General features: G+C 62.4%; 1 protein-coding gene across 1 annotated transcript in view; it reads right to left on the bottom strand.

Annotated features, from left to right (window-relative positions):
- Positions 1-16145, bottom strand: part of MYLK (myosin light chain kinase) — a 206873-nt gene that overhangs the window by 67082 nt on the left and 123646 nt on the right. The window contains 3 exon segments of the mRNA XM_056127583.1: positions 7035-7151; positions 14327-15396; positions 15761-15832. Coding sequence (XP_055983558.1) covers positions 7035-7151; positions 14327-15396; positions 15761-15832 — 1259 coding nt within the window.

Here is a 16145-nt window from a genome sequence, read left to right as displayed (position 1 = left end):
TTCCTTCCCACCCCCGCACCCTCTGGGGGCGAGGCCTCCGGCAGGCCAGGAGCCCCTTCCGCTGGCCCTTTCCTGTGCCTGAGAGGGGAGGAAGCGGCTGGGACTTTCCAGCAGGCTTCATGGCATTCTTGTGGCCTAGGGTGGGAGGGGGAAGGGCCTCCACGGAGGGGGCAGGGCAGCTGGGCTGAGGCTGGGCCCGAGGCTCCCCGAGCTATTTCTCCTTCTAGACCGGGCATCTGCTGCCTACTCAAGTGCAGGGACTGCCTGTGCCAGTGACGCCCCAGCCCGGCTGTGGGGTGCAGGTCTCCAGCCCGTGGGCCATGGGCCGGCACGCTCACCTGTCTCAGGTGGGATGGCTGAGGGGTGAGCTCAGGCCAACCTGCACCCTGCCCTGCCCTCATTCCCCCATCGCTGCGACTCCCCCTCCGGTCCCTTCCTACGTGCCAGAGTCAGGGTAGCCAGCACTGCCCAGATCCTGCCTGCCCCCCCCCGCCCCCCACACACACCAGAGTCCCGGGGACATGGGCGGGGAGGAGGCAGTTCATGGGACGGGGGGTGTTCTTTTCCCACACTGGGCTTTTCCCAGGCACTGGGTCTTTCTCCGGCACAGGACACGCCTCAGACCTCTGCCTCTCTGCACGGGTCTCACCTCAGCGCAGGGGAGCACCTGAACCAGGGCGCTCGCCTCCGCGCAGCCCTGCCACGGCGGCTGGGCACAGGTGAGCTCCACAGACGCTCGGCTGAACCCCCGGCTTGGCTCGGCGGCTCTGTTGAGTGTGAGTGTGTGTCTGTGCGAATGGGTGTGGGTGTGTGTGGATGTGTATGGAGTGTGTGGGAGCTCAGGATGTGTGTGAGTGGACATGAACAGGTGTGTTTGCGCCTGTGTGTGTAGGTGTGCAGGTGGCTGCATGTATGTACGTGTGTGTACGTGTGCGTGTATGAAAATGTGTGTGACTCTGTGGGCATGAATGTGTGTGTAATTGTGTGTATGCGAGTGCGTGTAAGCATATGTTTGTGTGTGTGCTTGTATGTATGTTTGAATATATGAATGTGTATGGGCGTGTCTGTGTGGATACGTGTGTTTCGGCTTGTGTGTGAGTGTCAGAATGTGGGTGTTTGGGTGTGTGAAAAAATGTGTGTGACTATAAGTACGAATGTGAGAGTGTGTGAGTGTGTGTGACTCTGTGTGTGTGCGTGTGTGTGTGTGTGTGAGTGACCTCTGATATTAGGGCCTCAGGGGGCTGTGGGTGAGCCTGAGTCTGGACGCGTCTTTAGCCCCGGATTCTGGACGGGCGCCCGTGGCAGCTCACCCTGCCCTGTCCCTCTCCCCCGGCTGGCAGCGCCAGGGCTGGAGGCTCAGAGCTACTCCTGGCCGTGCCGGACAGCAGGGGACGTGCGCACCACAGTGCAAGCCGGACACATCTTGCCTTGCAAGGCCTTTAGAGTGGCTCTCTCTCTCTCTCTCTCGCGCGCGCGCACACACACATTCACGCACATGTACTCACAAACACGCACTCACACACATGCACTCACACTCATACACACTCACACACATACACTCTCACACACTCACATGAACTCATAACACACATGCACACACATGCACTCGCACACGCACTTATACACACTCACATTCACATGAACTCACACACTCATATACACTCACACATGCATACACACTCACATACAAATGTACTCACACTCACATACACTTTCATACACGCATGTGCACTCACACATGAACTCACACTCACACATGTTCACACATGCACACACACGCACACACACATTCACACACATATGCACACATACATACATGCACTCGCAAACATATATATACTCACACACACTCATGCACTCACACACTCACACGCATTCCCCCACACTCATACATATACATACGCACACTCACATGAACTCACACACATGCACACACACTCACACACCTACATATGCACACTCACATGCACCCCCCACAAACACATGCACACGCACTCACACATATATACTCACATATTTACACACACATACGCACTCACACACATTTACACATGCACACATATACACACTCACACATACACTTACGCATACACGCATGCATACTCACACTCACACCCACTCATGCACACACGCACACACGCACTCACACGCACTCCTGGAGGTGCTGGGTGGGGCATGAGGTCCAGGAGACTAACCCTGTGGCTCCTAACATGCAAAGTGCATGCTCCAGTCCCTCGAGCCGTCTCGCCATCCCAAAGCTGCTTAAAAAGGCTCAAAACCAAATGCAACAGAAAATGCTCCACCGCAGAGAACCCTCCCGAGGGCCCTTCTGCAGGCTTCTCTGGCTCTGCACCTGCCCTGTGCCTGGGGGCGGGGCTTTCCTGAGCGCGACCTGGAGGGTTGTTTCAGAGAGTCCCTCCCTTCCTATCTGTCTCCCTGTAAGGAAAGGGCCTCGCTCTCCCTGTGAAGGCAGGGCCCCGTACCAACCTCCCCCACCCCAAATCTGGAGTCTACCTTCCCTCCACAGCTGTGCTTCCCTATTTGCGGGCTGTACCGCGGCACGGGGCTGCAGGGACGCAGAGCGAGCCACTAGCCTCCGTGACAGCCACAGCCGAGTGGGCCAGGAGCCTGTGTGCCTAACCAGAACCAGCTAGCGTGGCACGCACGGCTGCCCCCAGATGAGCGTAAGAGCCGTGATGGTGCGGGGGCAGCTTGTCTGCTGGCTGGCTGCTCCCATCTGCTTGGGAGAGAGCTGGACTCCGTTTCCAGACCCGAGCCTGGGGCTGTGTGCAGCCCCTTTAAATGCGTGGGGAAGATGGGTGGGGTGGGCTGCGGGGGTCTCAACGGAGGAGAAAGTGTCCTTACATGATCAGTGCTGCACCCACTGGAGGGTGTTCTTCCTCCCACTCCCATCCAGCTGATGCGGGGGGCTGATTCTGCTCCCACACCAGCCAGGTCAGGAACAGCTCCACACTGAACTCCGGGGGGCCTTACACAGTCCCTGGACTTTGAGCCCGACCCTCCTCCTCGCCAGGAAAACCGCAAGAACAGCAGCCGGCAGAGCAGCGATGTGCAGTGCGCCAGCCCCAAGTCAGACGCTGGCTTTGGGTGGGACCAGGACATCCGCCCCCGCAAGGGCTTCAGGGCTACAGCACCAGCTCTTCCCAGCGGCCAAGTCTTGGTGCTAGAGCACAGGAATAGGAGTGCCGGGGGGGGGGGCAGGGCAGGGAGCCAGGGCGCGGACATCTCAGTGGTTTGGAGAAGCAAGTGTGTGTCTCAGAACCATAAACGTCGAGACACTGCTGTGAGCACGCGATCAAACTCTATGAAGCAAATTATAACAACAGAGTTTGCTAAGGGGGGCGTGGGGGTGAGGGCGGGCGGGAACCTGGGTCACCGGGGCTGGGGTTGGAGCACTCGGCCCGAAATCAACAGCTTCCCAAATCCCAGAGCCTGGATGAAGAAACACACCCGCCCTCCCCCCCCCCCCCCCCCCCCGCTATCTCCTCTCGTTGAACCCAGTGAAGCTGAGGGGCTGCCTGTGACACTGTGAGAAACGGGACCGTGGGGGCTTAGGGACGGGCAGACAAAGGCAGCAGCGGCAGAAGGCGCACTCAGCACCCTGCACACCGCGGCTCAGTCTGCAGGGCCCACCCAGACAGTGAACAGCCTTCTCAGCGTCCCACAGCCGCGCCCTTGCCCTTCTCCGTCCCCCCATGGCCCCTGACACCCCTTATCGCAGCAGCCCTAACTTCCGTGCCACCGTACCCCGCGGCCAAGGCGCGGGCACACCCCACTCTCCCTGGCAACAGCCTCCAGCACACGCGCACGGCCCGTCCTGCCTTTCTGCTAGGAAAGGGCCCTGATCTGGCTTCTGGGACACGCCTCTGGTGGGCCCCTCCTATCCCCCTGGGGTCAGTCCTTCTCTGTCTCCTTCTCAGACGTCTGCAGCGTGTCGCCAGGTCCTGCCCCCTTCTCGTCAGACTCTGCCTCTTCCCGGCTCTTAGGAGCATCCACGCAAATGGCCGTGTTCAACCCCGGGGTCTCACGGCCCCACCTGTGCGTGCTCCCCACACACTCTGACGGCCCCTCAGTGCTCGGGCTGTCCTCCCTCCGGCTCTCTGTTCCAGGTCAGTTTTCAGACACGCCTCTGCCGTGTCATGCCCCCTGGGGCTGCCAGCCTCCCTCTGCAGCCGGAAATAGGACATATGTGAGGGACCCTGTTCTTGGGGAGCAGCACCCACGGGTTCGGCCCCACACCAGCCATGCTATGCGCAGAGAACCCCTTCTGTTGCCTGCTGGTGAGTGCGCCAACACCCAGAAGCTGGAGAGCCACAGCCTGACAGGTGTGTGTGTGTGGGGTGCGTGTGGGGTCTGACCCAGAGGGACTGTTGGGGCCAAGGCCACACAGGCCCAGGGGCCTGGGGAGAGGAGCCAGCCTGAGCAGTGCTTCCTGTCCATGGTGGGGTGCGGCTGGGAGGTGACAGTTGCAGAGAGAGAGAGAGAGAGAGAGAGAGAGAGAGAGAGAGAGAGAGAGAGATCAGAAGCCATGGGGTGACTGGGCTGGAACATGCAGGCAGGACTTGTCTCGGGGCAAGGACTTCTTCAGTGTTTTAGTTCCTGACTCATCTGAGGGTTTGCTTGAGAACTGTGGACTGTGCTGGTCCCCTGAGCACCTCCAGGGTGATCCCTGAACCCAGAGCCTTCCAGGAGTAAGCCTCGAGCACCGCGGGGTGTGGCCCCCAAACAAACCCCAAATCCAAACCAAACACCCACAAACCAGCTCCTCGGGGCTCTGATGTGCAAGCACAGGACTCTGCCTCTGGTTTCCAAGAGCACCTAAGTCCGCTGGGATCTGAGTGCTGTTGCCTTGGGGAAGAGGGGGAGCAGAGGCCGGTGGGGGACAGAGTGAGGACAGGCTCCCTCTTCACCCAGCTGAGAGGCGCAGAGGGGAGGACGAGGTGCTGAAAGGGACTGGCGGGGCACTGGCTTGCAGCTTGCCAGGAGCTAATCACGCTTCAAGTGGAAGCAGCCGCCACTTGTGGGCCCTGATGAGCCCTGGAGGGCAGAGGGTGTTGAGAAGAGGCAGCCAGAGGGTGGGGCACGCGGCCGGCCCTTTTCCTCTTGGACAAAGTGAAAGGCGGCTGCGACCAACCAAACAACATCTGAGCCGAGTCAGCCCCTCAGCTCTTGTCCTTGGCAGCCAGAGGCCAGCCCTGCAGCGCCTTGGAAGCAGCTAGAGGTGACACGGATGGTCGGCAGGTGAGCGGAGCAGGTGACTCTACCAAGTACCGCAACACAGACCCCTGGATGGAAGGGGAAGTCCAGAAAAGAGACCCCCCACCCCTGAGGAAGAAAGCACATGTGGAGCCCTCATGAGAAACTCTGCCCCTCTTGCTCTGCTGGGAGTAGCTCGGTAACAACAAGAAACACAAAATAATAGCAAAAGAATCCCCAAGCTGTTCAGTAGAAAAAAGGAAAACTATACTTTGAACAAGTTTGGTTTTGAAAACAAACCAATTGCTGCTTCTCTACAAGGTGCTGGTAGTTTGCAGACAAGGGGGCACACGATGGCCCAGGCCTTCAGCAGTCGGCCTCCTCAGCGTGTGGGCATGGGGTTCACCCAGCTGCCTGAGACAGGCCCCAGTCAGGTCCTGACACTCTGGGTCAGGACTCAGTGCCTGCAGCTGGAAAATGCTGGAGCCCAGCCACACCAGGGGCAGTGGGCAGTGGGCAGCAGCTTGGTCCTTGCAGAGCTTCCAACCCCTCATGCTTGCTGGCCCATCACACCTGCCCCCTGAGCACCTGAGCCTCTGGGACACAGGCATTCCCAGAACACACACACTCACTCTCTCTCTCTCTCTCTCTCTCTCTCTCTCTCTCTCTCTCTCTCCCCCCCCACACTCTCTCTCCCTCTCTCTCTCAAACACACACACAATCTCTCATACACACATGCACACAATCTCTCACATACACGCACACAATCTCGTTAACACACACGCACGCACACACGCCCAATTTCAGCTTCACTGTCGATTGCGGCCATTTCCCACGTGCTGACACGGTGTGTGTTGTTTTTCTTTATAAGATCTGCTTCCCCCCATGGGTCAGTGATGAGGAAATCAGACGGTAAAACCCATCCTGGGGACAAAGGTGCCACAGCTGAGCAGGGACACAGGGGGAGGACTCAGGCAGGAGCACAGCGGTGCTGGCCTCCCGGCTCCTTATTTGGACACTAGTGCTTCAGGTCAGTGACAGTCATGAGTTGGGAGTTCCAGGGACACTCCAGCAGATACTAAGGGAGGCCTGGGAGGGCTGGGGCTGCCTTGGATCCCGAGTGCCACGGAAGCTCAGGGGGAGCCTGACTTTTCAGGACACAAAGGGCGACCCCTGGCCATCACCAAGCAGTTCAGCTTCCTGGCGTCTGATCCTGACGCCCAACAGGGAGGGGGATGGGCGAGGCAGTGCAGGCTAGGGCACATGCCTGGCTCCCTCCTTGGTACCCCACAGCGGCCTCAGAGCCCACCAGGAGTGATCCCTGAGCACAGAGCCAGGAGTGACCCCTGAGCACCCCAATAAACAAACTGCACAAGGCAGCCGGAGAGCTGAGCCACCAGGGCAGTGCCCATGTCCAGGGGCCAGTGACAGCTCCTCCCTGTGGGGCGCCCTAACTCCCCCCCCCCCCAGGTACCTCTCTCTCAAGCATCTCCTGGGAGAAGCCCCAACTCACCGCGGGGCCCTCTGCTCCCTGCCTCTCCGGTGCCAGCAGCGTCTGTGCTGAGGCTGCCCCAGCGCACTCGCCTTCCTGTGGGAGTGTCTTCCCCTCGGTGTGGCGCCCAGGCTTCAAGCCTGGCAGAGATGGGGGTGCTGGGGGGCCCTCCTTCAGCTGGGCTCTAAGACACGGGGAGCTTTCCCCTTGCCTTGTTCTCTTTCTGTGCTTGTACTTGCCTTGGGGGGCGGGGCAGTCTGTGGGGTCAGGGTGGGCTGTGGTTCGGGGTGAGCAGAACGGGGGATGCGGGGAAGTGGGTACCTACCGTCCACGGTGACCTGGCAGGAGCACTCGGCCTGGCCGGCGGCATTCTTGGCCACGCACTTGTACACGCCTTTGTCCTCGGGCAGCGCCTTCTCGATGGACACGGAGCACAGGGAGCCTGGGCAGGAAGAAGCACACCTGAGTGGAGCGAGCCGGGGACAGTGTCCGCCTGGAGCAGGCCGGGGGCAGTTGCAGGGGCTGGAAGCCAGAGGCATGTGGGCAGCAGCCATCAAGGCCCCCAAGGCCAAGCCCAGGGACCCCACATACTCCTACCTGTCCCTCTCTTGCTTTGAGCTCTCCCAAGGGGACACACTGGGGATGGGGGACTCTGCCTCTGCAGTGTGGCCGTTGACTGGAGGTGGCAGTGGCCAGCGGCCAGGTCACTGGTGGCAGGGAGAGAGGGTGGGCAGGCGAAGGGACACTGCCCAGCTTCCATAAGGAGACCCAGGAGCCACCCTGACAGGGGACAGAGGGGACTGCAGGGCACTGGCGCCCGGAAGCTGTTGGAAGGGTGAGAGGCATTCGCCAGGGGACCTGAGACGGCGCTGGTGTTGAAGGTGAGAGGTTTGGCCGACACCGGGCACCTGAGGCTGCTCCCCAGGGCCGGATCTTTTGCCTTCACCTCAGTTTGGGCCATGCCTGGCAGGGCCAAAGCAGTGCCCTGCTCTGTGCCTGGGCTGCCCCTTGGGCCGAGCTGCTACGGATGGAGCTCAGGCCTCCTGCCTGCCAAGCTGCACCCAGGGTCTCTCTCGCCCATCCGAGCAAGATCTCCAGGTCCCCCAGAAAGGGGCCCCAGGACTGGCCTTCATCCTCCACAGACCTACCTGGGGCCTCCCTTAACCCAAACACCCTCTTCTGGCCACTGGGGGAAGAGCATCAGGCTGGGCATGTCCCTGCCTTTTTTATTTTTATTTATTTATTTTGCTTTTTGGATCAACCTGGCGATGCTCAGGGGTTACTCCTGGCTCTGTGCTCGGGAATCACTCCTGGCGGTGCCCAGGGGACCATATGGGATGCCAGGGATCAAACCCAGGTCAGCCACATGCAAGGCAAACGCCCTCCCCGCTGCGCTACCGCTCCAGTCCCTAGCCTCACTTTATCCCCTGACTGCTCCTTCTCGAGGGGACTCCCCTGGTGTGGGGACAGGCCAGCTGTGGCCAGGCAGAGGGATAGCAGCGTGAGTGAGACACGTCCTCCCCAGTCCCCTACCCAGAGTGCTGGGCAACTGCAGAGTGGAAGCCTCACAGTTGTCTGGAGCTGCAAGCCAGAAAGGGTTGGGGGGGGGCACCTAAAACCAGCCCCGGCCCCTTTGGACAGGTCGCGGCAGACCAACAAGTAAGGGTGTCCAGAGAGAGGGGCTGTGGAACTCTGCCCGAGCCCAGGGGCGGGAGGGCCGCAGGCCGGCTTCGCTCTCCCAGGCCCGAGTGCCACCTCATCGGGCACCCAGCTTTCTGACCTGAGTGCCACCTCACAGGGCACCTGGCTCTCTGGTCCCAAGTGACATCTTAGAGGGCACCGGCTCTCTGACCCCAAGTGCCATCTCACAGGGTACCCAGCTCTCTGTGACCCCAAGCGCCACCTACAGGGCACCCGGCTCTCTGAACCCTAGTGCCACCTTAGAGGGCACCCAGCTCTCTGACCCCGAGCACCATCTCACAGGGCGCCTGGCTCTCTGACCCCCCGAGTGCCACCTTAGAGGGCACCTGGCTTTCTGACCCCGAGTGCCACCTCACGGAGCACCCGGCCCTCTGACCCCAAGCGCCATCTCACAGGGCACCCAGCTCTCTGACCCTGAGTCCCGTCTCTACAGGGCACAGCAGGCTCTCTGCCCACCCGGGCCCGAGGAGCACTGCACCCGCACACTCTTCCGTGCACCCCACCTCCTTGGAGAAGCCCCTCGAGGTCCCCTCCATGGGGCTGAGGCGGGAAGACGGGCTTCCTGACTCTCCCACAGAAGGCTTGGGCTGGGCCGAGGGGTGTTTTCCTTCCTCTGGGCCACACCGGCATGCTCAGGGGTCACCCGTGCGGGGCTCGGGGGCCCAGATGGGATGCTGGGGGTTGGACCCGGTGGCCACGTGCAAGGCCAGACGCCCTCCCTGTGGTCCTATTGCTCTGGCACCTGGACAGAGTTCTTGTTGTTTGTTTGGTGGCACACCTGGCGGTGCTCAGGGCTTAATCCTGGCCTGCTCAGGGGTCAGTCCTGGCGGGGCTTGGGGCACCCTCTGTGGGGCCGGGGATCCAGCTCAAGTCAGCCATGCGCAAGGCCCGGGCCCGACCTACTGCCTCTCCAGCCCAACCTGGGGGTGAGGGGCCCACGGGAGCGAGGCCAAGAACCTAGAGAGGGAGACGTGAGCATTTGGCTGGGAGGGCAGGAGGGGCTGGGACAGTTTCTGCTGCCCCACCGAGACTCAGTCTACAGTGCTTCCTGGCTGGAGGTGAAGCCTCCGCAGCAGATGCCAGGCTCCCCTGGGTATCCTGCTCAGTCCTGAGCTGCCCTCTGCCACACACGCCCACAGCACGGATGGCAGAGGTGGCAGGGAGCCCCGGGAGAAGTGGGCTGCAGCACCTCAGGCACGCTGCCCGCATCCTGGCCCCCAGGGCAGGGAGGGCCCAGGAGGCGGGAGGCTGGCCCGCCAGCGTGAAGGGTCTGGTATTTCCTGTGGGACAGCTTCCTGACCTCCAGAAGCACAACAGTTTCCCAGGGGTTTGTTGCTGTTGTTCTCACCACCATCATCATCATCATCATCATCATCATCATCATCATGACGTTTTTCTGAGAAGCCTTAGCCGGGTGGGGAGTCTGGAGCTGGAGGTGGGGGCACGGGGCCAGTCACAGGGCAGCCAGGAGGCTGGAGAGCCCCGTCTATCTCTGGTCCAAGTATGAGGCTGGGTGATGGCGGGGGAGCACTCTGCCCTCAGGGCCCCTTGCCCCCTCCCCAGGCCAGCACTGCCCTGCCAGGGTCTCCGGCAAGTCAGCCGAGAGCCACAGGGCTGGCATCTCCCGTGTCCCCCACAACACCCCCATGCAGCAGGATGGGTGGCCGGGACCCAGACACGCCTCTCACGGGGCCACGCACTCCTGCCCCATGCTGGTTCCCAGCGAGTCCAGTTACAAACGCTTGTCCTGAGCCTAGAATGCAGTCCCAGTTTCAACAACAACAACAAAAAGACCTTTTTTTTTTTTTTGGGAGCAATAGCACAGAGGTAGGGCGTTTGCCTTGCACGCAGCCAACATGGCCGACCCGAGTTCGATTCCTCCGCCCCTCTCGGAGAGCCCGGCAAGCTACTGAGAGTATCTCGCCCGCACGGCAGAGCCTGGCAAGCTCCCCGTGACGTATTCGATATGCCAGACACAGTAACAAGTTTCACAATGTTACTGGGCCCGCTCGAGCAAATCGATGAACAATGGGAGGATAGTGATAGTGATAGTGATAGTGATTTTTTTTTTTTAATTTGCCCTTCTGAGAATAAGCCAGCACGGGGCGTCTGAGGGGACCTCAGCCAGAGAACATCCGTCGTGGCTATTTAATCCCATAGGCTGAATAGATAATCCTACTCTGGAAAGGAAAACAACACAAAATCACCCCCACCTAGAGTTCAGGGAGATGAGTTCTCCAAGGAAAGGGGCTGGGGGCGGCCTGGGGGTGCTGAATGCTGCAGAGATGCTGGGCGCGAGAACACGGATAGACACAGGGCAGGGAAAGGCCTCTGCAGGCTGCCACACTGGAGAGATGAAAAAGGAACGTGAACACACACACACACACACACACACACACACACACACACACACACACACGTGTCCTCATGACGAGCTGGAGGCTGTTCGCCTGCGCCGGTCAGAGGAAAGTGCAGAGGAAAGTGTTTCTCAGGAGTGCGGGCCTGCTGGGCTGGAGGTCGCCCAGGGGATGCAGCGCTCTCTAGGTGGGCCAGACCCAGAAGGTGTCTGAACACCACCTCTCCACCCCGAGTTCCCAGCAGCTGTGGGGGAGTTCCGCAGGGAAGCACGCCCCCATTCCTCCATGCACTAAGCGGGCTGCTACGGGCATCTCGGCAGTGCCAATCACAGTGGACGGGCAGACAGACACCGGCCTCAGGGGTCTGCAGGCCACAGCCCTCTTCCAGTTGCAGGCCTCGGAGAAGCCCCAGGAATCCTACAAAGAAACTTCCAGCAGCAGCTGGGGCCCTGCTGAGTCTGTCCCTGGGAGGGGGAGGGATGGACTCCCAGGGGGCCAGCGGCCAGAGATGAGAGGCTGAGTGGAATCTGGGGTGGGCCGCGTCTCAGAAGAGGCACTGAGCGCACGCAGCTCCCCGGCATGGCGGGGGTCCGAGGACAGGGCGTCTCATTGAATGCCCCCCCATCTTCCCTGCAGCTGCCCCCGTGTCCCGCTCCCTTATTTCCATGGAGACCGTGGCCGTGACCCCGGCCAGCCAGACGCCCACACTCAGTGCTTTTCCATCTTCTCCTCCCCTGCCTGCGGCTCCCAGAGTCCGGCGCTGGTTTCTGCTCTGGCTTCCTGAGCCCGTCACTTCCTCTCTGCGCTCACGGCTACTTAGTGGCTGGGGTCTAACCCTCACCCATCTCACCCCTTCAGAGGGCTCCTCACGTGCCTTTGGGCACAGATGCCACCCAACTCCCGCCCCAGCCCCCAGAATCGCACTCTGTGAACTCAGCTCCTTGTTCCATGATCGTTCACAATCCCCCCCTTTGTTTTATTTTGGGGTCGATACCTGGCAGTGCTCAGGGGCTACTCCCCCCGCCACCTTGCGTGCTCATGGGTGTCCCCTGGCAGTACTCTGGAGGCCTGCATGCTGGGAATCGAACCCCCGGGTTCCTGGGGGACTAAGTACGTGCTCAGGCCCTTGAGCTGTCTCTCCAGTCCTCCCTGGTGGTCACGGAGGAGCCTGGGCATGACCCAGGATGGCATCGGGATGCTGCATTCCTGTGGTGCAGACATGCTGTGAGCAGGCCCCACCCGGACACTCTCCCTCTTCCCTCGGGGTGCAGGGGTGGGGGGGGGTCCTGCCTGCCTCCTGTTCAGAGCAACCCCAGCCCAAGCTCCCTCCCTGCCTCCCCCTGCTCCCCACAGACACCGAGCCCCTCTGCTGAGCTCCAGCGACTGATCGATCGATCGATTGACTGGGGGACAGGAGATGGTCTCCTGGGGCTGCTTCTCCACTGGTCCCTCGGTGACTACAGGGTGAAGCTCTAGGGACCGGTGGTGGGCAGAGGGGACCCGATGCAGGCCGATACTCGAGACACTCGCCTCCCTCCTATGATGAGGCCTGGGTCAGGGCTGCCTCCCGCCCCCTGCCGCTGGGCTTCCCGAGGGCACCCCAGCACACACCCCGCCGGCCAGCCTTGCCGCGCCTAGCCCTGCCCTCGGTCAGCACAGCACAACTGTACCAGCCTCCAGCGGGAGGTGACACGGCAGAGTGTGGCCTGCGGGGACGCATTCCAGGCCCCGCGTGCCACTCCCTGGCCGTGCAGGCTCGGGCAGGGCCCCGGGCGTCTGCTGGACAAGCCATGGGGCAGCAGTGCGGGCTGGATGGGGGGGACAAAGGCCTCCGACAGGGCCTGGCCCACGCTGCCCGTGCCACACATGGCGAGCTTCTCTCATTTCTCGACACTGAGCCAATACCTGGGACACGTGGGTGGGGTGGGGGCGTCGCTCGGTGGGAGAATACGCGCTTCGCATGTAGGGGCCCCGGGTCCAGTTACCACCCCTCGCCTCCCCACCCGCCCGTTCCGAAATGCAGAAATGGGTATTTTTAGAAGCTGGATGTGGGGCCAGCATCCCTCCCCCTGCGGGTCGGTCTCTTTCCAGCTGCCCGCGTGACCCCCAGCAGCCTTTAGCGTGCAGCTTCGCACCCACACTGCCCCCTGTAGGCGGGGCGGGAGGAGCAGGCCGCTGCCCCCTCCGCTCAGACCAGTGGACGCTGCATGCCCCGGTGGGCCCAGCTGTGAGGGGAGGGCTTCCAGGGGCTGAGGGGGCTCAGAGGGCACCCAGCATGGCCGCCAGCCACTCTGGGCACTGCTCCTGACGGCGCCAACATCTGTTTCCCTGACGTGGGACAGCCGCGGGCACCACACAGACCCAGAGTGGTGGCACCTCGCAGCCCACACTGCCCATCCCAGGTGACCGAGTCAAGTCCAGATGGGCTTCCCAGGCAGGAGGGGCTGGGAGCCAGGAGAGCGAAGGAGCCGATGCCCCTGGGCACCCCCTCCTGGGGGAGGCTGGGGGTGGGCGACGCCTCCTGGAGCCCTGCCAACCTGGGGGTCTCTGGCAGAAAGAGACAGAGGGGCACCTCTGGGCAGGAAAGAGACACTTTCGTGCTGGAGAGATACCTGGGGGCCAGGGGCTTGCTTTGTGTGTGAGGGATCTGGGGTCGATCCAGCACCCACCAGGCCCCCAAACCCTACCAGAAGTGATCCCTGCGCAGAGCGGCAGGAGTACACCCTGAGCACTGCTGGGTGTGGCCCCCAAACTGGGGTGGGAGAGAGACAGTTTCCTTGGACCTGGTCATCGGCCCTGGCTCCCTCTGACTCTCCAGTGCCAGGCTCAGCTCGGAGAAGGGCGGGTGGCGGGCAGAGCGGGCACGGCGGCCTCCCGTGGGGTGAGGGACGCAGGGAGAGCACGGGGCAGGGCCGCCTGGGACAGGGCCTTTCCCACCAGGGAAGGGGCAGTTGGGGGCACGGTGGTGGCCCGCTGGGCCGCGGCCTGCTCTGCGGCTTCCCTCCGCCTCCACACACCCACCAGGCTTTGGGACTCCTGAGAGCATCAGAGCTAAAGGAGGGTCAGGGAAAAGGCCCCTCTTCCCTGCTCCGCACAGCCCCTCTGAGCACGCCAGCCCCCAGGGCCCCAGAGGGCACGCTTAGCCCCCCTTCTCCCCACCACCCAAGAATGTGAAATACCAGCAAACAAAAGTCTCATCCAAATTAGGAAGCGAGCGGCCGGGCAGCGGGCAGCGTGGGGCTGCCTGGGCTCCGGCCCCCGCTACCCCTAGGGGCACTGAGATGGATGCTGGCTGTTGGCAAGCCCAGATCTAAGGGAGCGCCTCACTCTCCATCCGCCCCGAGGTGCGCGAGTAGCTCAGAGCGTGCGGCAGCTCCCCCAAGCCTGAGCCTGTGAGCAGAGCCCGTGTCTGCCTGGAGGTGGGGGATGGGCCAGGTCGGCTCTGAGGGCGCTGGGGGCCTCCAGCAGACAGACGCTGAGTACACCCCCTCCCCCCAGGTCAGAGCACCCTGCCCAGCAGCCACCCACCCCTGCCCACCCCTGCCCACGGGCTCCTTACCTTCCTGGGAGATGATGATGAACTTGGTGGTCTTGAGGGTCTTTCCGTTCAGGGTCCAGGTGACGGTGGCGGGGGGCTCGGCGGACACCTGGCACTGCAGCCGCAGTCTCTCGCCCTCTGCCACGCGCACGTCCTGCAGCTTCTCTGAGAAGGCGGGGGGCTTCCCTGCACTGGGGGGCTTCTCGGCATCGGCGCGTCCGCCCTTGCAGTTCACATCATTCTTGACTTCCTTCTTGAGCTCTTCCTTCCCAGCCGGTTTTGGGGCCTCGGCGGGCTTGGCATTGCCCACGGTTTTCGGGGTCTCAGGCTTGGCGTTGGCCGTAGGTTTCGGGGTTTCAGCAGGCTTGGCATTGCCCACGGGTTTCGGGGTCTCAGCGGGCTTGGCGTTGGCCACAGGTTTCAGGGTCTCAGCAGGCTTGGCATTGCCGACGGGTTTCGGGGCCTCGGCGGGCTTGGCATTGCCCACGGGCTTCGGGGCCTCGGCAGTCTTGGCGTCCACGGCCTCTGCATTGTTGCCCCCATTTTCCGCTGCTGGCTTCTTCTTATTGCCCAGCACAGAGCGAAAGTCCGGGGTGGCGGGCTTGGGAGGGGCTCCCTTCTCTGGCACAGGGGTCTTGGGCGTCCCCTTCTTGGCCAGGACCGAGCGGAAGTCCACCTGCTGGGGGCCGTGTACCTTCCTCTCCTCCTCGGACACCGTCTTGGGCTTCACCTGCCGCTGCAGGTTGGCGCGGAAATCCATCTGCTCCGCCGGCAGCTCCTTGAGCTCGTCCTCCGACAGGGCCCTGGTGCTCACCTTCCTGCCCAGCAGGTCACGGAAGTCCAGCTGCTCCGCCTCCTGCTGGCGGATGGCCTCCTCCGTGTGCTGCCGGGTCTCCACGCGCCGCCTCAGCACCCCCCGCACGTCCTCGCCGTCCTCCTCCTCCTCCTCCTCCTCCTCCTCTTCCTCGGGCCAACCTCGCCCTCGTGCTGGCCAGCCGGGCCTCAGGCTCCCATAGCCGGTGCCACCAGCACCCACGCCACCACCACCACGGCCACCACCAAGGCCTGCACAGCTGGCGGGCTCCCTCCCCCTGCGGCCAGTGGAGGGAAAGGAAAAGGAGCAGAGGAAAAGGGGCAGGGTAAGAAGAGCGTCAGGGAGAGCAGATCCCGAGGGAGGCGTGCGGGGAGGGGGCCGGCCGGGCTGTGTTTATAGAAGGGAACATTGGTGAGAGACTCGCGGGCTCGTTGGTCTGTCAGATGGGTAATGACTGCAGTAGCCTTATAAGGGTGTGTGCAAAAAAAATAATACCCCCGTCCCTCCCTCCCCCTCCATCCCTTCCAATCTCTCCCTCTTGGCTCGGGCTGCTGGGCTGGAGGAGACAAACAAGCAGGGCTGCAGGCCGGCTGCAGGGGCCCGGGGAAGGTGGGTGGTGGGGCCACGCATGGGGCACTCACCATGGCAGGGCTCTGGCAGGGCCGCTGGGCAGCATCAGGGACACCTGGCAGCTGCACTCGCCCACCCGGTTCCTGCGAGAGGCAGCAGCAGGCGTCAGGGTCGGCCATCGCAGGGGGACTGTGGCCACTCGCAGCTGGCTGACGGGGGCAGGAACCCCCACCCCACCCCACCTCCCGCCACCTTGGGCCTCTTTTTCTCCCCAGCTCTCGGTGGGAGCAGCAGCTTGTGGGCAACAGTTCCGACAGGCAGCCTGAGCCTGGACGCCTTCCGGGAGCTTCTCGGACAAAGCACTCAGCCATGAGGAGCAAGGGGCAGCCGCGGGAACGCAGCCGTCTCCTGGGCCTGTCCGCTGGACCTCCCTCGTCCAGAGCGGGTGCTTTCTCT

Source organism: Sorex fumeus, unplaced genomic scaffold (assembly GCF_029834395.1).
Source record: "Sorex fumeus unplaced genomic scaffold, SorFum_2.1 ptg000063l, whole genome shotgun sequence".
In the NCBI taxonomy this organism is placed as follows: domain Eukaryota; kingdom Metazoa; phylum Chordata; class Mammalia; order Eulipotyphla; family Soricidae; genus Sorex; species Sorex fumeus.
The sequence above is the reverse complement of the archived record's forward strand: the minus strand, read 5'-3'. Positions and strand labels throughout refer to the sequence as shown.